Source organism: Bubalus kerabau, chromosome 1, assembly GCF_029407905.1.
Source record: "Bubalus kerabau isolate K-KA32 ecotype Philippines breed swamp buffalo chromosome 1, PCC_UOA_SB_1v2, whole genome shotgun sequence".
Taxonomy (NCBI): Eukaryota; Metazoa; Chordata; class Mammalia; order Artiodactyla; family Bovidae; genus Bubalus; species Bubalus kerabau.
In genome coordinates this window covers 52,099,477-52,124,556 of record NC_073624.1, presented here as the reverse complement: position 1 = coordinate 52,124,556, position 25,080 = coordinate 52,099,477, and the positions used below count along the sequence as shown (strand labels likewise).

General features: G+C 42.9%; 1 protein-coding gene and 1 long non-coding RNA gene across 3 annotated transcripts in view; one reads left to right on the top strand and one right to left on the bottom strand.

Moving 5' to 3' along the window:
• The window catches only part of RFX4 (regulatory factor X4), a 151,822-nt gene that overhangs the window by 110,942 nt on the left and 15,800 nt on the right, over positions 1 to 25,080 (top strand). For both annotated transcript variants that reach the window (XM_055574864.1, XM_055574870.1), the window contains 4 exons: positions 1,558 to 1,652; positions 2,088 to 2,205; positions 13,357 to 13,476; positions 14,033 to 14,194. In XM_055574864.1, the coding sequence (XP_055430839.1) occupies positions 1,558 to 1,652; positions 2,088 to 2,205; positions 13,357 to 13,476; positions 14,033 to 14,194 (495 nt within the window). The remainder of the gene's footprint in view (positions 1 to 1,557; positions 1,653 to 2,087; positions 2,206 to 13,356; positions 13,477 to 14,032; positions 14,195 to 25,080) is intronic.
• The window catches only part of LOC129648018 (uncharacterized), a 35,057-nt gene continuing 30,077 nt past the window's right edge, over positions 20,101 to 25,080 (bottom strand). The window contains exon 4 of the long non-coding RNA XR_008712630.1: positions 20,101 to 20,427. This is a non-coding gene — a long non-coding RNA (uncharacterized LOC129648018). The remainder of the gene's footprint in view (positions 20,428 to 25,080) is intronic.

Here is a 25,080-nt window from a genome sequence, read left to right as displayed (position 1 = left end):
GTAGTGAAGAGGTTGCAAGGCAAGTGCTTGAGTCCCACTGTGTTTGAAACTTGCCTCTAACCAGAGGAGAAACCTTTGGAAAGTCACTCATCTCTGAGTGCCTCTGTTTCCTCACTTGTCAAAGAGGGAAGTAATAACAGTACCTACCTCTGGGGGCCATTCATCCTTCCAACAAACATTTGAGCAGCTACCAAGTATCAGGCACCGTTCTCAGTTCTGGCCTCATGACATTCACATACATGCTGGAGGTTGTCTCAGGTTAGAGGGTGTCCATATAAAACATTTTAGGGCAGTACCTGGCATGCGGCAAGCACTCAGTAAATGTTGGCAGTTAACACTTTCACTGCAACTACGATCATTATCATCATATCATCATTGATTGAAGCACAGTATCTTGGGCACATAGACCATGCCAGGAAGGGGGAAGTACCACCAAAGAGAAAGTGGTGCCAGTTCCTGTTCTGCCATCAACTCATCCTCTGACTCTGAGGGGATCATTTGACCTCTTAGACATAGACATGAGACATCCTCATCTCGAAAATGACACAGATCAACTAAATGGTTTTGAAAAGCCTTTTCTCATTCTAAAGTGTTTGACTTTGGGTCCTGCAAGCCGACCTCTTGCAGAAGCTATTACAAGTAAAGTAGAGCAGATTGGTCGGTCCTGGAAAATGGAACAACAAAAATTGCTCAGACAAATGAAAACTGTAGGAATGTGTGGTTCCTGAATTATGGCTTGATTTATTGAGCCCCACAAACAAAAATACACAAAAAATATAATAAAACAAGATGTTTTTGATTGGAGATCATCACAGCAATGTCTCTACTTTCTACAGTGCTCCAGTGATTACAAAATCTTTCTAGATTCAGTTGTTTGACTCATGCCTAAAGACAGGTTGTGAAGTGGTACAATTATCCTCCTGTCAGTGATGTGGAAACTGAAAGCACAGAGATTGCTCCCTCTACTCCATAAATATTTGTCAAGCATCTGCTACATGTCAAGCACTAAGAGGCTGGTTCAGCTACTTGGCCAAAACCATCATGGTTCAGAAACATTTAAATGATCAAATGTGCTGAGAGAGTGCAAGAGAGCATTAGCATGTGTCTGGCCTGTTTGCACAAGCAAGCACTTGCTGGATAAGAGCTATGTCACAGGGAATGCACCAGCTAATAAAGATATCAGACAAAGAAGTAGCAGGGGGACACTCCCATAAACACTACTAACTATAACAAAGGGCTCTTCATGACATAGTGAAGGTAAGAATACAAATAATTCGAAAATATAGAGGAAGAATGATCAGCTCTGCTGACAAGGAGCATAGGAGGGTAAATAGAATTTCACAGGAGGATCATTTCTGCTGTTTTGTGATAGACCAAACAATCCAAGCAGAGGTTTGCAGGAATGAGAAGTAAGCTGGGGTTGGCCATGGTTGAAAGTGTTCCTAGGCATGGAAGATGAGCCTGGAAAGATAAGTTGGGATGTATTCTCTAAATCTTTGAATGTGTCTCTGTTTAAACCCAACTGCATGGTGTGGGGGGCTCTCCTTTGTTTGACAGTGTATCAGGAATTTGACCACCTCCTGGAGGAGCAGTCTCCCATCGAGTCCTACATTGAGTGGCTGGACACCATGGTGGACCGGTGTGTTGTGAAGGTGGGTCAGCTGAGCGGAAGGTCCCGGCCCTGTATGGCAGTCCATAACTCTTGTTGGTGGCACTTGGGTCACCAGCAGCAAACTAGCTGAGTGTTTCCTCGGTGGCCTCAGAACCCTAGGGATCCAAGACAAAGCTTGCCCACCCCCCCACCCTTTGGAGGTAGGCAGCAAAGAGAGTCAAAGGAGGCAAGACTCTGAGGCTCCCTCCCCTGGTTCAACCAGGCCAGGATCTCTTTTTTCTGTTGTACACATTGAGTCTTGACTTAAGATTTCATTTCTTAGAGTGTACTTTTGCTGCTAAAAATAAAAAGTCAAAAACCACCGTTCCATGGCATTGATCTTAGAGACCCATAAACCTTCTTGTCATTTTTTATAAAAAAGAATAATAAGTGAAAATCAAATCAACCACTCATAGAGCTGTTCACTCTGTCTTAGGTGGCTGCCAAGAGACAAGGATCCCTGAAGAAGGTGGCCCAGCAGTTTCTCTTGATGTGGTCCTGTTTTGGCACAAGGGTGATCCGGGACATGACCTTGCACAGTGCCCCCAGCTTCGGTAAGTCCACCCCAGCCCCCTCCAAACCAAAAACGTCTTCTCTGGGCTCCATGGGTCCATTCCATCTCTCCAGAGTTAGGCATGGTCTTGTTGTCCCTGAGACCATAAGGACAGCACCCGGAAACATCCTCTGTTCTGGGGGACATGATGTTAGGACTTTCAGGGAGAAAGATGGCATTGCATGTTAAAGGAGAAGTATTCATATCTGAAGATGAGAGGTTGGCACACAATACTATTTGAGTTTAAAGAGGAGTAAATAGCAGTGGCTGTGCTCCCCTTTTTCTGGAAGCCCCAGTCATGGCTACTTTTACAGGACTATTTTGACAAATTTCATAGTGTGGATATGCCAAGACTGGGCACATGAAGAACCCCCTGAGTCCAAACATTTGCAAATGGCTTGATTGACAGGCCAGCGGTGGGTAGACAAGTTTCTTTGATGACATGCCCTGGTCTGATCCCTCGTGAAGGACTTCTGCATTCATTTTCCCCTTTGCTTTCCTGACCCCTTGGGTTTGCACCACCTCCAGGAGACATCCCTACCCCAAGTCCTTGTCTTCTGTTTTCCAGTGTTAACGGAACTTGAAATCTCTGCCCAGAGGTGCTTCTAATAGTCTCTGTGGGCAAGAACCTAATCACTGACTTGGGGGGAATATTATATTTCCTTAGAAAGAATGGCATATGCACAGAGTTCAGGTCATCATTAAACAAGTGACGTAGGACTTCTAGGCATTATCCAGACATTTGAAATCTCAAAACCGCTCTGGCCTTCAATTTTCTAGGCATTTCAGCAAAGGGCTGTTGGTAAATTTTCAGGGTAATTACCTTGTTCTCTGTTTAACTTTGCAAGTAGAAATGTGATTTTTGCTTCTCATTATCTCCAATTAAGCCAATCAGCTCTGGGCTTTGCTCTGGGTTTAATCTGACACTTCTCCATCTTGTTTTTTATGGTCTTGTCAGTATTTTCCAGTTGTGCTATACAACATGGTGAATATGTGTTGAAACAAAGAATGCACTATTTTTTCTAAACAGCTCTGTCCGTGAAAGACTGTGTTTACCCAATTGGAGAAGTGTTTTGTTGTGGATTTCTTTAATCTCAGCATTGGGAAGTTCTCTGAACCTGCCTGCACCCTGGCTACAGATGGAAATTCTCTTTGAGCTGTGTATGGAAATGCTGTGGTGACCGCTACCTGGGCAGTGACATCAGACACGGCATTTTGATGACTTCCAGTTCAGCATAGTTAGTGTTAGCACATGTTACCTCTGGCTCTGGGAAAACCATTTGTGCATAACTGCTTTCAGTTAAGCCAATGGGTAAAAAATACTCAAGATTTTTTCATTGTTTTAGAATCAAAGAATGAACGATGCCACACAAATAAATATATACACATCCACAAAGCAAGCATCCTCTCCTTGCTTTATATCTTATGCTTCAATTTGCTGATTCTTAAACTGACTATATTATCAAATACCCTTCATTAGCTAGAGAACGTAGTTGACGTTGTAATAGTCTTTGAAATCCATTTGTATTTTAAGTTAACAGTTGATGTTATGGACAGTAGAACAATGAGAGTTCAGTGAATAAGTACTAAGAAAAACTATTCCTTAAAATGTGTTTGTTTCTTTTTGAACCATACACTATTCTAGGATACACTGGAAACTCAGGCAAATGGCAAAGAATGGTCACAAAACTTTTAGAAAAGGAAGGGAAAAAAATATGAATCCAATTTCACGTTTATAGTATTTTTCAACCCTTAACAGATGGAAATAATACCTGTCTCCAAGTCCGTTTAGCAAGGTCTCTGAAATGGTCCTGCTCATCTGACTCATTGTTGAGTTTTGCGGCTTGGGGTGACAGGCAAGTTGAAAGAATTTGCGGCAGACAAAAGCCCAGATCCCTCTTTCTGCCTGTATATGTCAAAGACACAGTTGGTGGTTGTGTTTGGGTCATGTGTTCCCTGTATAAAAACAGCTAATTAGGAAAAAGAGCCCTCTGTTCCCTGGCCCCACCCCCAGCCGCAGGGGCCAGCTCTATATATCTTATAACTCCCACACGATCCTGGCCCTGTGAATGGTGCGGGCGTTTGTGTGTCCGCGTAGCAGGCTGACCGTCACAATGATCGTGTGGAATATCACAATGATCCCGCAGGGACTCTATCACCTCTTCCCAGAAGAGCCTCTTTCAAAGGTAGTTGACTCCTTTCTTCTCCTTAATTCCTTTTCACTCTTTTCTCCCTAATTCCTTTTCACTGAAAGAGCCTATGCTGTGAACTAAAGTAGCCAGACTTTCTTTCTTTGCTGCAAGCAGCACTTTCTAGCAAAATTAGTCAGCAAAGGTAGGGTGGTGGGCAATGAACTTTTCATCCTAATGGAGCTGAGGAAATTAGAGACTCTATTTAAACAACAACAACAGCAATGCATTTGCGGTTGGCTGCTCTGAGTCCAGTTCCTAGGATACCTGGCTCCTGAGGCAGGCAGGTGTCTTTACCCTTTCACTCTGGGTGTTCACCAGATGCCCCTGTTTTCACTGTTTGGGAACATCCAGAAGGCAAGCATAGTTCCCGGAAGTGCTTCAGCATGAAATGGTGTGGAAAGCTGCCTTGGATTTGAAGGCTAAGGGGGTGGGGCTGCGTATCATTTCCCAAGTTTTCACCTTTCTACACACTTTTGTCCTGGCCTAGAGTCAAAGCTCACCCGCTCAGGCAGGGCAGGGGAAGCCACATGCGAGCAGCTCCCAGGCCAAGTGACTGTGATGGATGTAGCTTCCAGACTACTTCTCAAGGTTTGGATGTCCTGGCCTGGCTCTCTTACTCAGAACCTGCTAAACGCAGAATCTTGACCTTCAAAATGTCACTCAAAAGCCCGCCAAGCACCAGGAGGCAGGAATTGCTTTCCCTGTATTGGAGAGAAAAAGCAGAAACCCAGAGAGGAGACAGGGCTTGCCCAGGATGTACAGCAAACTGAGCTGAGCTCCCCCGCTAGGGGCTCCCCCGCTAGGGCCACACTGCTAAGGCTTCTTCTAACTTTCTTCAGCCAAATAGTAATAAGAAAAACAAAGTAATGTTTATTCAGGGCCTAATATACACTAGACACAATATTAGGCACTTTCTCATTGAATTCTCACAACTTATGAGGTCCACTAGTAGTGCCCTCAATAAAACAGACAAGGAAGCTGTGAATGAACAGGAAGCAAAAGCAAGATAATGCTACTCTTTTTGACAAATGTGTAGGAAGCACACAGTACCATTTAATTCTCACATCAACTCTGCAAGGCAGACAATGATAGGTATCTTTTTACTGAGATGGAGAATTTTCTTGCCCAAAATCAATATGGTAAGTGGCAGAGCTCTGTTTCAAAATCAGATCTGCCTTGCCACAAAAGCCATGCTTTCTCAATTACCATAATTAAGACAAATATCCTGGGCTCAGATGCATGGCATGAAAAAGGCTAAACTGTTTACCCCTCGTTGATGGTTTTTCTAAAGCCATATTGATGGAATAAAAAAAAAATTTAAATAAAAAAAAATTTAAGCTATGAGAGAAAAGAACAATTATTAGATGATCATGAGTAATAAGAGATGCCAGAAGACAAGTGTTGAGAACAAAGAACTGTCAACCATTATTGAAAAGTGAGGGCAAAGCAAAGATAGTTTCAGTTATACAAAAACTCAGAGAACTGTGGTGCCTGTAGAACTTCACTTAAAAAAATTAAAGGGTACATTTCAATAAGAAGAAAAATAAAACCGTCACTAAGTTCTGGGATGCAAGAAATAGCAATGTTCTAGATATTGTTGTTTACCAAAAGTGTAGTGGTTTAAAACAAAATTATGCCTACGGATTCGATGGGTCAGGAATGTGAACAGGATCCAGAAGGGATGGCTGGTCGCTGCTCTATAATGTCTGGGACCTCAGAGTCCAGCAGGGATGGCTGGCCTCTGTTCTGTGATATCTGGGACCTCAGATGGGAGGACTCAAAAGTTGGAGCTCACCCAGCTGGAGGCTGGAATCCTCTGGAATCCTCAGGTGTCTGGTGCCTGGGCTGGGATGACTTGGAGCCTAGGACAGCCGATCAGGGTGCACTCAAATGGCCTCTCTGTGCGGCTCACTTTCCGTGCTGTGTGCTCACAGCACTGTGGCCTCTGAACAGTTGAACTTCTCTCGTGGAGGCTTAGGCCCCCTGAACGAGTGTGCCAAGGAGGGAGCGGCAATGTCTCTTGTAACTCAGTCTCAGAAGTGAAAGTGTCACTACACTTGCTTTGGTGATCAAAGCAGTGACAAACCTACCGAGACGGAAGGAAGTGCACAGACCACCCCCCACCCCCTCCGCAACCCCCCACCCCCGCACAACACACACAATTTTCCCAGGAAGGCTTGTTAAGTAATTTGGGGGCCATCTTTAAGATGAAAGAAATTTTAAAATATATAAGTAAATTTAAGTAACTTTTGATTGTAATTTAAAAACTTTTGTTGTGTGTTATAAAAAGGTAAAATTAAACTGTAGGAAACAATAAAACACAGGGAAGTGGGGAGAGAATCTTTCAGGAATAGTTAGAGTATGCTAAAGGTCTTTGTCTTGAAATACTGTATAACATTAGATTTTGTTGAAAAGAATGTATAGTTTGGACTTAATAGATGTGTAGGATATAGAATCATCAGTAGAAGAATAGAATCATAATTTGCCAAAGAAAAATGGAAAAATGTGAAAATTTAACTGACAAGAATTAAGAAAATAAAGGAAGTTTAGAAAAAATATATAGTAAACTCAAAACATGAAATAAGATGCTAGAAATAAGATCAACTAATAATCACAGTAAATGAAAAGATCTCTTCCCTCAAAACAATCAGGCATAAACTGCAACTTTTACTAAACCTTTAAGAAGCATAAAATCCTTAGTTTATGAAAATTAACATGAAAATCAGTGTTTTAGAGAATAAAAACAAAAGCAGGAAAGCTATACAGTTAATTTTATGAAGCTGATATAATCTCAGCTTCAAAAACTTAGAAGAGCTGTATAGGAAAAGGAAATTATGACTCAACCACACATAAATATAGATGAAAATATTCATCTATATATATGAATAAAATACTAGCAGATCAAATCCAGGGCAAATTTTTTTTAAATCATGGTTGATGAGTACAATGCCAAGAATTCAAGTAGGATTCAAAGTCAGAAAATTACTCAATAACATACATTACAAATTAAAGGTCTTCCCTGTTAAAAGAGAAAAATCATATGAATGTCTATAGATACAGAGGAAAAAAATGTATTTGATACAATTCAGCTCTCAAATATAACTTTTAAAAACTCTTGGCAAACTAGGAACAGAAGAGAATTCATTTAATATGTTAAAGAGTATTTTAAAAACCTGCAGAAAACAGTATACTAAGTGGTGGAACTTTAGAAGTTTTCCCATTTCAGTCATGAATAAGAAACAAATGCCTTTTAATACTGTTTCTGATAGCTATGTACTGGAGGTGCTAGCAAATGCAACAAGAAAAGGAAATGAAATATAAGAATCGGAAAGGAAAACACAAAATTGTCTTTATAGATGTCATGATGGCTGACAAAAAATAATCTACAAACTAATAGAACAAATAAGAATTCAGGCAAGTTACTGACTTCAGTTTTAAAAAAATCTTTAGCACTCTTACCATTAAATAGAAAATAGCTATCTCTATGTATCAGTCTATATGTCCATATTTATATTTTGCATTCATAATAGCAACAGAAAGGTGTCAGTAAAATAATTCTAACAAAAATTATTTTAAGGCCTTCAAGGGAAAAAATTTAAAAGTATTATTTACATGTACCCTGTTCGTGTTTGGAAAATAATATGTGATAAATAATTTAAATACAATCTTCAAAGAAAATACCCTAATAGAAAAATGGGCAAAGAATATGAATAGATAGTTCACAGAAAAGTAAATTCAAATGGAAATAATCATATGAAAAGAGGTTGCACCTCTCTAAAAATTAGGGCACTGCAACATAAAGACAGTAACATTTCACACCCTTCAGATGGCAAATACTGTGTTAACTACACTACCGGTAAGGGTGTGAAAAATATTAGTGAGCAGTTTGGCACTACCTCATAAGACTTAAGAATGTAGATGCTCTTAGACCCAGAGATTCTACCTCTGGTCCTAAACACAAGGCAATAGGTACAAAAATTTAAAAAAGAGATTCATTAGAGCCAGTTTCCAATAGTCAAAAATGTAAATAACCTAAATTCCATCAACAGGAGAATGGACAAATAAATCGTGCTATGGTCACACAATGGCCATGGCCATTAAACAGGAGCAATGCGCCTTGGTGTGGATAGATCTTTAAAAACCCAAGGTATCAAGTGCAGGTTGCAGAATGCTCTGTAAAATATGGTACCATTTCTATCAAGTTTGAAAATAAAAAACAATATCATTTGCTTTTGTGGATATATAAATGTATGTAGAAATGTGTTTGAACAATAAATGGCAGATTTGAGACAGTAATTACATAAGGGCATGCTATGTCAGGGCATGCTGTGTCAGAGCATGTTAAGGAAGGGAACACTGGGGCTTCATTTTTATCTTCAATTAAAAAAATTCAAATATGTGAAATGTTAAAAATTTATAAAGCTTAGTGTTGAGTACACTGGGTGTTCATTTTAAAATTCTCTCTCCTTTTTTGGGGGGGCCTTCCCATGCAGCATGTGAAATCTTAGTTCCCCAACCAGGGATCAAACCCAAGCTCCCTGCATAGGAAGTGTGGAATCCTAACCCCTGACTGCCAGGGAATTCTCTTAAAATTACTTATACCTTTCCATATGTTAGAAATTTTTCAGAAGAAAAAGCAGTGCTTTGATTCTATAAGATGGCATTAACTATGTCATCATATAACAACAACAATCTCCTTTTGTCTGTATCCTAAAACCTTTTTCCATAACAGACTCCAATGCTCAATAGCTCTGTAACTTTAGACAAGTGCTTTAAAATCTTCTGAGCTTTCATTTCCCCATGTGTTAACTGAAGATAATATCTTCTTCACAGTGTTGTTGGAAAATTAAAAGGGCTTAGCACGGTGCATATGGTAAGTGGTCAGTGCTTACTCGTTTCATTCATTTGTCTAACAAATAACCATGGAGCCTCCACTGTGCCTGACACTGTTCTAGATGCTGAGTGTAGAACAGTGTGGGGGGGTGGAGGGGTAGATAAAAAGACATAAAATTCCTTCCTTTTATGGCACTTACAATCTAATGTAGGGAGGCACATGGTAAAGATAAATAAATTCAGTCTATAGAATAGCAGATGTGTTAAGTGCTAAGGGAAGAAATAAAGCAGGAATGTTAGCTGTAACTGCCTCTCGCCTGTCTGTCTTTGATGTTTCTATCTTTCCTTCTCCCTCCCCTCTTCTTCTTCCTCTCATCAGTCTTTCTGAATCTCCTTTTTCTCTTTCCTCCCTTCTATTTGAACTGCTCCCATGGACATGACACCTGGCACTGAACTGCTTGTTGCCTAATAATCTTAAGGATGGATTTCTGCTCACCAAGGACACTGCAGCTTTTGTGGAGTCAGTAACTGAGCTTGAAGTTTCCTTTGTACTCAAAACACTTATCACAGTGGTAAGCGAGCAGCAGTAGCTCTACAAACTTTCCTTGTTTGAAGGATGATTGAAATTATCAGACCAGTTGGGTAGCTGATCAGAGTCATTAGGAGGAGAGCTTAAATCCCCAAATCAACACTTCCCCTGGAGTACTGGCCTCCAAGCCCAGCTCTGATATTTTCTAAGAGGGTGATCTTAGTGTCTTCACTTCATCAAATCTTGTTTTTTTATCTATTAGACATGAGTATTGTGTAGATGATCCGAGGTGCCTGTCTGTGCTAAAACTACTAAACCCATTTTTATTATCTAGGGTTTTCCATTCTAATTCAGTTTCATAAGGTCTTTCTCTCTATCCTTGTTGACTTAGAGCCACATCTCAGCAAATACTTCTTCATTGTGGAGAACCTTTGGAACTTTTTGGTATACGCTGCTGTCTTTTGACTTCTTTGACTCTGTGAATGGAACAGTCACACCATAGGACTTAGAACATTAGAATGTTCTAATCTTAGAACATTACTAACAAAAGAGACCTTAGCCACTGTTCATTAAGCACATGTACTATTCTTCATTATGGCACTTCCCCTCTCAGAGAACCTTATTGCATAATTGATTGAAGAACAACTTCAGTATCAGTCAGACCTGGGTTCAAGTCCCATGTCTGACAATAACTGTGTGACGTTGGACAGTTAACTTTACCCATCTGAGCCTCAATTTCCTCCTTTGTAGAAGGAGGGTATCACTCATCTCAAATGGTTGTGATGAGGATTAATGCAGCAGTAAATTTCCAGCAGTTAACCCAGTGGCTGCCACAGAGCAAGAGCTCAGAAAATGGCTGGTTTTGTTTCTAACATTTCCAAGGAGCAACTCATCCAAGTCTTACTAAGTAGCAGAGCCGGAGTTCAACCTGGGCAGTTTGATCCAGCCCCACGCGGTTACCCACTGTGCTCTACCTACGGTTCACAGGACTCATTCCAGGGAAGTGGATGGAAAGTTTAGTTGTGGAAGTCTGCATCTCACAATTACTCAAAAACACCTGAATGTTCTGAATTCCAAATGGGGTCAAAGAACAGACACAGCACCCTGGGAATGGAGGAAGAATGGGGACCAAGTTCAAGATGGGGGACGTGGTCCTGGAGCTCTGTGGAGGGACTGGAGTAGATGTGCATGACCTGGGGGCATCTGGGGGCCTCAGCGTTAAGCCAGGAATCTTATTCTGTAGCATTTCTGGACCAAAAGAATCCATCTAGCTAAACTGAAAGGTGTTGTGTGTGTGTGTGCACGTGCACAAAGAAGCCAGGTACAACTAAAAAGGAGAAAATAAATTCCACCTAAGAGGAGCCATCCTAAAGCCCCAAACTGGCCCTTATCAACTTATTTCTGAGACCTGTAAAAGCATAGCACCCAGCTCACATGGCCCTTCTGAGGACCAAATCCTTTAATCTTCCCATCTGTGCTATGAGGAAACTGAACCGGATGGGTCTATATGGGAAAGAGGAACAGAGTTTTGGAGCCATACCAACCTGAGACCAATCCCTGCTTAATTCCAATGGAGAGACTCATTTCCTCATCCATAAGAAAGTATAATGGGCTTCCCAGGTGGCTCAGATGGTAAAGAATCCACCGGCAATGCAAGAGACCTGGGTTCAATCCATGGGTTGAGAAAATTCCCTGGAGGAGGGCATGGCAACCCACTCCAGCATTCTTGCCTGAAGAATCCCCATGGGCAGAAAAGCCTGGTGGGCTGCAGTCCATGGGGTCATACAGAGTCAGACATGACTAAGTGACTAAGTACAGCACAGTTCGGTTCAGTTCAGTCGCTCAGTCATGTCCGACTCTTTGTGACCCCATGAACCACAGCATGCCAGGCCTCCTTGTCCATCACCAACTCCCGGAGTCAACCCAAACCCATGTCCATTGAGTCGGTGATGCCATCCAACCATCTCATCCTCTGTCATCCCCTTCTCCTGCCCTCAATCTTTCCCAGCATCAGGGTCTTTTCAAATGAGTACAACACAAGGGAGGATAATACCACCTATCTCACAGTTTTGTTGAAAGAATGAACTCTCTGTTAAGTGCTTAGCAAGGTCCTTGGCATATAGTGAGCATTCAATAAATCTGTGATGACAGTCATAGTGGTGTTGATGATGATGATCAGATCACGAGATAAATAATGCTGGGGAGTCTCAGAAGGCCTCTAAAAAAAGCAAGGGAAATGGGGGAAGGAGAGGTCAGTGAGAAGTGTTGGACACTTCACAGGACAGCAGGATATCTATGTGGAAATGTCCCTTTGAGAGGTGGAAACATGGGACTAGAGATGAGGGCTTGGCCCCTCTCTCCAACTGCAGATATGGAGTACCGTCCCATATGTGGCTCCATGTCCATGGAGGCAGCACAACATGCAAGAAATGAGGGTTTTGAAGTAATGTATGCTGTCATCTTGAACAATTTGACTTTGCAAAACAGAAATAAAAGCACCTACTTTTACAAAGTGGTTATAGAAACTGAATTACTGAATATAATATTTTGAGCACAAAGACCGACACATTGGAAAAATCTTCCAAAATGATTGTTCATATCCCTCTTTATGAAATAATCTACTCTAAGTTTAAGATGAAGACTACTACTTAAGGATACCCAGTCTTTTCAAGCAATACCTTTTGTAAGCACCATGTGGTAAACAGAGGTCTCAGAAACACTCAAGGAAATAATTCATTTGTTGCTAACTTAAAACATCGATTATGGTCCTAGAATTATGTCACATACATTGGTAGACATCAGTGAGTTAGAAGACAAAGTCCCTGCTGTGGATATCCTTACAGTCTAGTCAGGGGAATCAGAAGCTTGTGGAAGAGAGGAAAATGCAAGACACTGTGTCCAGAAATGCTGAACAAAGTAAAGAGTGCCTGGACAAGGATGAGGACAGTGTGAGTGGAAGAGCTCAGATGCATTTTGACAGATGGCTCAATAGGTGCCATTTTTGATGAGGTCCTATTAATACATTGAGCAAGGAAGAGACTCACTTGCTCAGTTTATTAATTGAGACACTTCAGTCCACTCAGTCATGTCTGACTCTTTGCGACCCCATGAATCGCAGCATACCAGGCCTCCCTGTCCATCACCAACTCCCGGCGTTTACTGAAACTCATGTCCATTGAGTCGGTGATGCCATCCAACTTCCTCCTCCTCTGTCGTCCCCTTCTACTCCCACCTTCAGTCGTTCCCAGCATCAGGGTCTTTTCCAATGAGTCAGTTCTTCGCATCACGTGGCCAAAGTATTGGCGTTTCACTTGCAGCACCAGTCCTTCCAATGAATATTCAGGACTGATTTCCTTTAGGGTGGACTGGTTGGATCTCCTTGCCATCCAAGGGACTCTCAAGAGTCTTCTCCAACACTTAACCTTATGCTAAACCCCAGGCTAGGAGAGGAGATGGCAAAGGAGAGCAAACTCTTAACAACAAGGTGATTTGTACCTGGGACAGGTGGTCAGAGCACTGCTCAATGTGTTGTCAACCAGACCAGAAGGCACACCTGAGCTGAGATGGCTTACCTTTTATTTGGATCTCTTCTTACCAGGGTCTTTTCATCTAATTCACTTGATGTTTGATGACTACGTGCTCTACCTGTTAGAATCGCTGCACTGCCAGGAGCGGGCCAACGAGCTCATGCGAGCCATGAAGGGAGAAGGAAGCACGGGTAAGCTGGCACTTCACTGGGACATGCCCTCTTTCTCACATTGACTTGTATCCTTACGTCTGTGCTCTGTGTTTCTTCAGCTCCACATCCCAGAGAATTTAGTTTTGGTGAACAGATCAAATGGTGGGAAACCAACAGTGGGCATGTGTGTATGCAGGAATTGCCTCATGTGCCACCATGGTGATGGGAAACCATCAAAGATTTTAATCAGAGGAGTGACATGATAGGGGCTTCCCAGGTGGCATTAGTGGTAAAGAACCTGCCTACCAATGCAGGAGATATAAGAGACATGGGTTAGATCCCTGGGTCGGGAAGATCCCCTTGGTGGAGGAAATGGCAACCCACTCCAGTGTTCTTGCCTGGAGAATCCCATGGACGGAGGAGACTGGTGGGCTAAAATTCATGGGGTTGCAAAGAGTCAGACATGACTGAAGTGACTGAGCACACAGCATGCACGTGACTTGATAAATACCACAAGAACATTTCCTTTTTAAAAGTCCCTTAAGGATAACTTGCCTTGACCTTTGGCTCTAAGAATCCACCCTTCTTCCCACAGCAGAAGTCCGAGAAGAGATAATCCTGACAGAGGCTGCCCCGCCAACCCCTTCCCCTGTGCCATCGTTTTCTCCGGCAAAGTCTGCCACGTCAGTGGAAGTGCCGCCCCCCTCCTCCCCTGTCAGCAACCCATCGCCTGAGTACACTGGCCTCAGCACTACAGGTAATGAACGTCCCTCCAAGGCCCTGAGTGGGGAGATGATGTGTAAATCCAGAGCTCTACAGAAAAACATTCTCCCTCCAGCACCCTCCCACAACAGTGCCAACATCTGAGTATCCTCCTGGATTTATCCATTTATTCATCTGCTCATATTCCTGATACTTCTTGAAAACTTCTGTTTTCAAGTTGGCAGATTAAGTACATGATAAAATCTCCAGATTCCCCCACCAAAAAAGAGAAACTAAGTCACTGGCATGATTGAAATGATATAAAACACAGAACACAGACATTCTGGAAAATGAGAAAGGGTTCTCTCAGAAACTGAGAGGTATCTCTGGAAAATGGGGAGACAGGAAGCCATATGATAAGCCGTGGCAGTACTAAGGTAGGTGGGGCAGTAAGCAAGGTTCGAGCTAATGCTGTAGGTCCCCAAGGAAGGGGACAGTCCATCTAGCTGTGGAGACCTAACAGGGGAGGGGGGAGCTGACACTTGATTTTAACTGACAAAGGTATTACAGAAGGGCCTCTGGGCAGAGGACAGTGTATGCAAACGCACAGGGGTGGGAAGTGTGGGACCCTTTCAGGGAATGGTAAACTGGCTAAAATATGGGTGGTCATGAAGGCGTGTTATAAGCCTGGGAAGGTAAATTCGAGTCACATCCCACAGGATCTTGCATGCCAAGACGTTTGAAAATGGAAGAAATGTTACAAGGATAATCATAGCTAGTTGCTAATATTTAAGTGTTACTTTACCATGAGCAAAGGACCCTCAGCATAATTGTTTTACTTGATTACAAGGTAACTATTGTACCATTTTATGGAGGAGGAAAAGTAAAGGGTGGAAAAGAATTAAATTCCCGGCCCAGCAGGCACCAGACTCAGCAGTTGCCATAAACAAATTTATTCATTCGGTCATTCAGCAAATGTCCTAGCTCTCAAGACTTGTGGAAATGATATATTGTATGTGGAATATGCAGTAAGTGTTGGGTAATACATAATAATGAATAGAGTGCATGTGTGTATGGGTGTGTGTTTGTGTGCACCTCTAGGTTTTCTCATGTGGTTAGAAATATGGGAATTAGATGAGGTAAGAAAAGTCAAAGTGCTTGGTTAACAGTGCAGTGCTATCTAGACAGAAGCGGTTAGTGTTTGGATTGCCTATAAGATGAGGGCTGTGGCCAAGAGTGCTGTAGGAGTTCAGAGAGAGGAGCAGACCCTGTCCATCCCACCAGAACCCCAGGCAGGCAGGAGGGAAGCCTTCGGGAGAGGGGTGAAACTCAAAGGCAGCCTCAAGATAAGAAGGACTCAGCTAATAGGAGAAGAGTGAGCACACAGGAATGAAAGGCAGAGACAACTTTCTGCTGGATGGGCCTGGGTGAGGGTGGGGGTGAGCAGACCAGACTGTGGAGTGGAGAGCTTGCTAAGTCTGTGATAATAATTCGTTATCTTTCCTTTTTTATTTTTAAAATATTTACTTGGCTGTGTCAGGCCTTAGTTGTTGCATACGGGATCTTGGTTAAGATGCACGGACTCTCCAGTCATGATTTGTGGGCTCAGTAGTTGTGGCGCCTGGGCTCTCTAGTTGTGGAGAGTGGGCCTAGTTGCTCTGCAGCATGTGGGATCTTAGGTCCCTGACAAGGGGTCAAACCTGCCTCCACTGCAATGCAAGGTGGATTCTTAACCACTGGACCACCAGGGAAGTCCCTCATTATCTTTTCCACCCAAATCTGCTCTTCTACTCTGCCATTTGCCCCAGTACCAAATCTGGGAATCAGCTCTCCTCTCCCTCAACTCCTCCTGGATTAGCTAGGGTAGGCTAAGCCACAGTAACAGACCCAAACATGGCTGGAGTTAACACGATGGGAATCTATTTCACACAGGATGTCTCAGTCGGAGAGGAGGCTGTCTTTAATACAACCATTTGGAAATCAATGTTCCTTCAATGTGGGGCTCCAGCATACCCCAGGGCATTGCTTCTCAAAGTATGGTCCATGGACCAGTGGTATGAGCATCACCTTGGAACTTTTTGGAAATGCTTGTTATCAGAGCCCATCACAGACCTACTGAATCAGAAAGTCTGGGCGGTGACTTTCCCGGTGGTCCAGTGGCTAAGACTCCATGCTTCCAATGCAGGGGGCCCAGATTTGATCCCTGGCCAGGGAACTAAATCCCGAACACCACAACGAAGATCAAAGATCCCAAGTGCTGCAACTAAGACCTGAATCAGCCAAATAAATAAATAATTTTTTTTTTTTTTTTAAAGAAACTCTAGGGTGGGGCCCAGCCATTTGCTCAAGAAGCTTCCAGGTGATGGTGAGGCTGACTAGTTTGAGGACCACTGGCTTTGGGCTTTGTTAAGTCTGCAACCAGCTAAGAGAAATGGAAAGTGGACCTGAAGGAGGAAAAAGCCACTGATAGAAGCCCTGGCCTGAAGGCGGCACGTGCCACTTCCACTTACATTCTCTCAGTGAGGACTTTGTCACATGGCCTCATGGACCTGCACACAGAGGTGGGGAATGTGGATAGTGAGCCCCAGGCGGGAAGAGGGACAGATTTGGGGGAGACAGATGGCATTCTCCTCCACATCTCCCAAGGCCAGTTGTTCTAACCCAGAGCTTGACCCGCCATTCCCTCCAGTGCCTGCTGCCTCCACGTTCAGGCCTTCCCTACCCCTCACGGGCACCCACAGTGACTCTGCAGCTGGGTTCCCTCCAGGTTAGAATCTTGCTCCAGACCCTCGTAACGTGGGCTTAGTCACATCACAGTTCCAATTAAAATACACTGGGAATGAAATTATGTGTTTGTGAAGATCAAATAGGATGAGATTGTCGTGTTTAGGTCCTGTCTTTTATCTGTTCATTCAGTCACACGTGTATCTATTTATCTATTCATTTATCCAATAGATACTGTGGCAGACTTTATTTTGGGGGGCTCCAAAATCACTGCAGATGGTGATTGCAGCCATAAAATTAAAAGACGCTTACTCCTTGGAAGGAAAGTTATGGCCAACCTAGACAGCATATTAAAAAGCAGAGACATTACTTTGCCAACAAAGGTCCGTCTAGTCAAGGCTATGGTTTTTCCAGTAGTCATGTATGGATGTGAGAGTTGGACTGTAAAGAAAGCTGAGCGCTGAAGAATTGATGCTTTTGAACTGTGGTGTTGGAGAAGACTCTTGAGCATCCCTTGGACAGCAAGGAGATCCAACCAGTCCATCCTAAAGGAGATCAGTCCTGGGTGTTCATTGGAAGGACTGATGTTGAAGCTGAAACTCCAATATTTTGGCCACCTGATGTGAAGAGCTGACTCACTTGAAAAGATCCTGATGCTGGGAAAGATTGAGGGTAGGAGGAGAAGGGGACAACAGAGGATGAGATGGTTGGATGGCATCACCAACTCAATGGACTTGAGTTTGGGTAAACTCCGGAAGTTGGTGATGGACAGGGAGGCCTGGCGTGCTGCGGTTCATGGGGTTGCAAAGAGTCAGACACGACTGAGCAACTGAACTGAACTTATCCAATAGATATTTCTCAAGTGGCTTCTATGAACTACACTTCAGAAGTTGGTGATACAAACAGGTGAACTGTGGTGCCTACCCCTGGGAGTTTATTGTTAGATGCCAGGATTCTGATGGGGCTTCTCTGGTAGCTCAGCTGGTAAAGAATCGGCCTGCAATGCAGGAGACCCTGATTCAATTCCCGGGTTGCGAAGACCACCTGGAGAAGGGTTAGCGGCTTCCCTGGTGGCTCAGACAGTAAAAAATCTACTTGCAATGCTGGAGAGAGACCTGCATTGGGATCCCTGGGTTGGGAAGATCCCCCAGAGGAGGGCATGGCAACCCACTCCAATATTCTTGCCTGGAGAATCCCCATGGACAGAGAGCCTGGCGAGCTACATACAGTCCATGGGGTCATAAAAAGTTGGACATGACTGAGGAACTAAGCACAGCACAGCACAGGGTTCTGAAGATCAAGACAGTAGTTATAACGTAATGACTGCTGAATTGGAAGAAAGGTCAAAGAGTTAGGGAGCACTAATCAGGGCCTCCAGCCTGTACTTGAAGGATCTGGGGAGCCAAATAATGAGAGAAAAGGTATTCCAAGCACAGGCTTGGAGTCAAGAGACAGCATGTCATTTTCAGGGAACTTCAAGTATTAATATATATCCAGGAGACTTTTGTTTAATTCTTTCCCAAACGTTTCCAGAGCCAGAGCTACTCAGAGAGGAAATGAGCAGATGCTTAAAGCCTATAAGGTGCCTGCCCTCTTTTCCAAGTTACCAGGGACAGAAAACGTGCTAACCATCCCAGTGGCCCTTCATCAGGGACAGTTCAGGAGATGGGTTCTTCAGAGCAGTGATGGGAAGCAGGGTTGTCCGTAACTGGCATTAGATGGAGCAGTGGTTTCACTTTGGGTCCACAGCTGGAGAGAGTCCTCCTCTTCAGTGGAAATTTCAATGTGAGCATCACCACATTTATTTACATATGTGTGTGCTCGGTCATGTCCAACTCTTTGTGACCCTTGGGACTGTAGCCCACCAGGTTCCTCTATCCACAGGATTTCCCAGGCAAGAACGCTGGAGTGGGTTACCATTTCCTTCTCCAGGGTAGCTTCCCCACCCAGGGTTTGAACCATGTCTCTTGTGTCTCTTGTGCCTCCTTCATTGCAGGCGAACTCTTTACTGCTGAGCCACAGGGGAAGCCCTTATTTATGTAGATGTACCTCAAATCACATTTCATTTTCTACTTTGACAAAGAAGAATTTGACTCCCTCCTACTTCCCTCCCATTTTTCCCTTCACAGTGGGTTGTTGTAGTTCCTGCTTAGAAGGCTCAGGAAAAAAAGTTGTGCAGAAAAGAACAACTTTATCCGCTGAAAATAAAATGGGATGAGAACTTGAGCATTGTTCAAGCTCTGCTGCTGCTCAGGGGTTCTTTGGAGGCTGGAATTGGGGGTCTCCTTCCTCAGGAAGGAAGGGCAGTGAGAGCACCTAGAAGCCACTTACCTGAGTAATCCTGCCCGTGCACACACCTCTCCCCACCCACCCCCCCCCCACCGCCTGGCAGACAAGCACGTCAGTCAGCCAGTGATAACATCCATACTTCTAAAATCAACAGGGAAATTATGCAACTGGGATAGCTGTGCATTATGAAGCAGAAACAATTTGAGTGGAATCTTTTGGTCAACCTAGCAACAGATCAAACAAGACTCCAAGGCAGTAAGGGGAAAGAGGAGTGTGAAGGAAAGACTTCTAGGATCTCATCATCTTTCTCAGCCAGCTCGCAAGTCTGCCGCTGGCTTTCTTTGTACTAATGTGGAGGCCTCGAGGTATGGCAGGTGTGATAGTCAAAGGCACAGGAATATCATAAATGTGTTGAGAGATTTCTGTGCAATGTGTTCAGGCGTCATAAAAGTAGCTTCTTAGAAATACAAATGTGAAACAGGTTCTCCTCAGATGACTGTAACCTTTGAAGATTTTGGCACATTCCAGCTTTGTTCTCAGATATCTCCAGGGGGCATTAAAAATGTCATCCTGTATAAAACTATCTGTAATATTTTTCTCAAGTACCACTTTTGAAATACTCCATTGCTAAATTGGACTGAACCTTGGCATGCACTGTGGCTCATGGTCTTGGAAGAACCACAAGCATAATTTCCTAACAACATGTATGGTTTTATAGATACTATAATATAAAGCACGAGTTATCCATGGTATACACCTGAATATTAGGAAATCTATTACAGTAGGCTTAAATTTGGGAATATGTGTATTTTTTGAACAATATTGTACATTGGAAAGCAATTATTGGAAATCTTTTAAAATGCATTTGTCATGTTTTTTTAACTCAGCATATGGTTTTCATGCTCAGTTAATTTTTATTTCTATCTTTAAATGATTGCTTGATTTATATACTATTACTTTCCAAAAAATGGTTAAAATTTTTAAAAAAAGCAAAACCATTTTGTTTTTAAAAGGACCCAAACCAGGAAGCAAGAAGTAAAGAAGTAGAAAAAATAAAACAAAACAACTCTTGGGTGAAACAGCTTATTAACATCTTAAATGAAATTTTGTGTGATTCAGTGGCTCTGTTGGGCTTCCAGCACTCTGAATATCATTGCTCAGATGATGTACATATTATCAAGTTCAGCTCCTTGAGTATTAGAGCCAATCAGGTGTTTGCAGGTCTTCCACAAACCAGCATCTCACTGTTGATGGACACTTCCTCATTTTTTTCAGCTGTGAAAAAGAGAACAGTATTATGTCTGCTTGGTGAGCACAAAGAGAACATTAATTCATTGCACATAACCTTTGGGGATCCTTTGATACAAGGAATACAAAGTAGGGTGAGAATGAGCTATGACTCACTAGGAAAACCACGTCCCACCTATATCTGTATGTAGTGCTCTGTCCATCCCTATACGGATTTCTAAATATGTTTTTTAAAAAGATTTACTTACATATGTATTTCTGGCTATACTGGGTTTTCATTGCTGTGCCCCGGCTTTCTCTAGTTATGGCAAGCAGGGACTGCTCCTCCTTGCAGTGCACAGGCTTCTCACTGTGGTGGCTTCTTTTGTCGTGGCTCGTGGACTCTACAGAGCACAGGCTCAGTAGTTATGGCACACAGGCTTAGATGCTCCGTGGCATGTGGACCAGAGATGGTCCTTTGATGGACCTCCTGGACCAGAGATGGAACCTGTGTTCCCTGCACTGGCAGGTGGATTCTCAACCACTAGACCACCAGAGAAGCCCTAAATATGTTTTAAGATGGCATTTATTCATTGTTTTTAAAAGTCAGAGGGAAAAGGAAAGGCATATCAAGCACCTCGAATTGCACATGATGCACGGCCAGTTTTGACTGGGTATGTCAGAGTCTATGGCAATGCCTTGAGAGACTGCATAAAGGGTTCCATTTTAAGATTTCCACAAGGCAGAATCAAGCCCATTTATCCTCCCCCACCCCCTCTAATGTTGGTGGCATGCCAGCTCCCTCATAACCCAGCAAGGTTCAGAAACCTTAGCTTACTTTAAGGAAAACTGGCGCTTCTCCTCCTGAGGAGCATGGCAGGTGGTTCCAAACTGAGCAGCCCACTTAACATGACACTGGGCTGCAATTCTTCAATGTCTTTAAAAGCAAAACATTAAAATCCCACTCTCTCCAGGTCAGGCCATGGAAGAATTCTAAGAGCTCATTTATGATGTCATTTTAAGTATGCCCTCTTTCAGCAATGACAATAAAAGTTAACTATTAAACTCATGTTTTCAACTTCCCATCATGGGTTCCCTACAACACAAAACCAGCAAATTAAATCACTGAGATGCTAGGATGCCTAAAGAAATAGAGGCAAATTCCTCATAAATAGCCCTAACTGTAGAACATCTGGCCTGCCCAGCTGCATTTTCTCTGCATCTGTTGAGGATGTAACAAAGATAACTGGCCCCTAGTCTTTCCAAATAACAAAAGCTCAGTTATTCTGAGGGAAGCCGAAATGAGTGGGAGCTAGTGGTCACCGCAGCCCCGCCACAGAGCCGCATGACTCACTCACAGAACTCAGAATGGTCCCTGCCAGTGAATTCCTCCTCTTCCATCCCTGTTGCTTCCTTTTCTCTAAAGGAACAGGATTAGGAAATAGAAGCTGGCATTGAAAATAGATTGTTTAATCTGCCCCTGACTTCACACCACCAAGGTCTTGGCTTCATGTTGGGATCTTTAGATATGTTTGGTCATTCATTCAGCCACAAGTAATTCCATGTCTAATCTGTGCCACGTCCTAGGGTACAAAAGTGAAGGAAAAAAAAAAAAAAAAAGAACAGGTGCAGTTGCTGTCCTCATGATACTTATATTCTAGTGGGTAAGAGAGTCAATATGGAAGTTAAGCATCAGGTAACTATATAATTTCAAATGGTCATAAATGCTATGGTGGCATCATCTTAATTGGGTGTCAGAGGGGGCCTCTCTGAAGATGTGACATTTGTCTGAGACCTGAAGTGTCACAAGGGGCTAGCCACATAAAGACTGGGGAGAAGAAAAGATCATTTTAAGTAGTGGAGTGCAGCATGTGGACGGGTTTGAGGCAGAAAAGAGCCTGGCATAGTGAGGACTGACTGGTGGGTATAAATGAGGGGGAGGGTACAGGAGAGGAAGCTGCAGAGATACACAGGGGCCAGGTCATGAACCAACTTATCTCTCTGGGAGCTGATTCATTTGCTGCCCCTGATTAGTTTTGTCAGTCTCATTTTGGCCATGGAACTATTGATAACGTGTAATTCAAACAGATGAGCTTTTCAACTTAGAAAATATTCTTCTTAAGCACAACTACCTTTAGGATAGATGATAGCCAGTGGGGGTGGAGCTAGATGTAAAATCTTTCTCTTCTCAGTTTTGAATGTTATGGGAAATGTTTGTTTAGTGTCAAATACTCCCAAGCAATCCTATCCAAATAGAACTTTCTGTGATAATGGGAACTCTTTTTTTTTTTTTTTTTTTTTTTTAACCTGAGCTGTCCAAAACAGTAGACACCAGTCACTTGGGGTCACTGAGTAACTGAATGCAGTTAGCGCAATGAAGGAACTGAATTTTTAATTGTATTTAATTTTAGTGAATTTAAATTTGTACTGGCTACTGTATAGGGCAGGCAGCTCTAGAATCCAGATGTACTTCTAGGAGCTTATTTCTCAGGAGGGTACTAAGAAAGGCTTAGGTTGGCCCAAAACCTGAGCAACGTCTGTGATGGTTCATAGAAGCCCTGTGGGGAAAAGGTTCATGTGATTTAGTCCAAGACCTGAAGGGAGGGTATGGCCAGATAGACTAGGAAGCAGTTTAAATGTTCACAAGTCTGTACCGGAGTCACAACTTGTGATCTGTAACGGCCCCGAACATGTGAAACACGTGATAGGAGGCAGTGTTTCCTGGAGGCTCGCTGCTCAGAGTGTGCTCCGTGGACCAGAGCACTGTCATCATTTCAGTTCAGCCGCTCAGTCGTGTCCGACTCTTTGCAACCCCATGGAATGCAGCACATCAGGCTTCCCTGTCCATCACCAACTCCCGGAGCTTGCTCAAGCTCTTGTCCATCGAGTCGGCAATGCCATTCAACCATCTCATCCTCCGTCATCCCCCCTTCTCCTCCTGCCTTCAATCTTTCCCAGCATCAGGGTCTTTTCCAGTGAGTCAGTTCGTCGCATCAGGTGGCCAAAATATTGGAGTTTCAGCTTCAGCATCAGTCCTTCCAATGAATATTCAGGACTGACTTCCTTTAGGATGGACTGGTTGGATCTCCTTGCAGTCCAAGGGATCACTTAGAAGCTTGTCATCATTTAGAAGCTTGTTATACATGCAGAATTGATGGCTCAACTCCAAGTCTCCCAACGAAATCAGATTTGCATTTTAACAAGATCTCCAAGTGATCCAAATGCACACTCAAGTGTGAGAAGCAATTGTTACTGTTGGGTTCTGATCCCCCTCTGCCACTCACCTGACCAAGTTTTGGGCCTCAACTTTCTCACCTGAAAAAGGTGGTAATACTACTTACTTCAAAAGGTTGTTGTGATGATTCAATGAATCAATATATAAAAAGATACTAACTAACGTGAGGCCTGGTCTATGTTGGATGATCATTCATTCATTTATTCATTTAACAAATTCATTATTGATTTCCTATTATATTCTAACCATTCTCCCTGTCCCGAGGCACCCTCTTTTTAAAGCAACCCCTTACAAGAAAAAAAAATCACACATATAAAAAACTCAGGGAAGAAGAATGTTTTATTGAGGATGGGAAAGAAGGAAAGTATTCCTCTCCAGTAGTTACAATATTATCACATGGACAACAACTATCATTACAGCATTCTCAAATCCTGTAGGATCTTTAGAGGATTCTCAAAGATCAAGGACATTCACCACTATTCTCAGACTTTTAATTAGAGGTGGTGGACTGGGGAGGGGAGAAGAAGAGAAAGATACGGAAATTAGACAAACAGGGAAGGTTCGTTATTGTTTTACCAACAAATAAAAAGCATTAGAGCTGTCTTAGAAATGAGGCACAAACTGTTAACTGCACAGATTTTCTTTTATTAGTTTCCTTAAAGCAGCAGCAGCAGCAATTCTCACTGGAGGTCCCACCGGTAGGAAAGGGAATGCAAGGGGTGTTCTTTTCTGCTCCCTAGGCAGAGAGGGTTTCTCACCCAAGCCAGTAGGTGTTAATCTGCTTAAGCCTGCCTGAGTGGATCTGTTAGCTTGCTGGCACATGGCCATTTAGGGGTTTTGTTTCCCAGACCACAGGAGCCCATTTTTCCAAGAGTTCCACTAGCTTTTTGTTTGATAACGTCTATTTCTAGCAGCATTTACTCCTTCAACAACAAATTCAATGGAACAAAAATTTACTGAACACCTACTATTTGGCAGACCCTCTGTTGGGGATACAGAGATGAATAAGGAGCAGTTGCCGTGCTCCAGAAACTCACACAAAAGTAACTTCTGCATTCTCTCAGGTGATGGCTATTCTCACTGCGTCTTCCTACTGCTTGAGGGTGGGTGGGGGGAGAAAATCCTTTGGCTTCCTTGGTTGCCCCTTTTAAATATCCACTGACCTCACTCTGCTCTCCTGAGGGCCCAGGGGCTTGAAGGGTTAATTACTTGCTTGCTGTGGCTGGTTCATTGTTTGCCTAAACTTCTCACCCCCTCCAATTCCGTTTCTAATTGTGAAATTTGCTTAATATATTTTAATAATGCTTTTCTTTTCACAGAGGCAATATACATTCTTTATAGAAAAATACAGATAAACCAAAAGAAGATAAAATATTAAAACCGTTCTCAGCAATAGCCTGTTTTTAATAAAAAGGGTACTTAAAATTATAAGTTATATGATTTTATATGAAGTTCAAAATATAGAG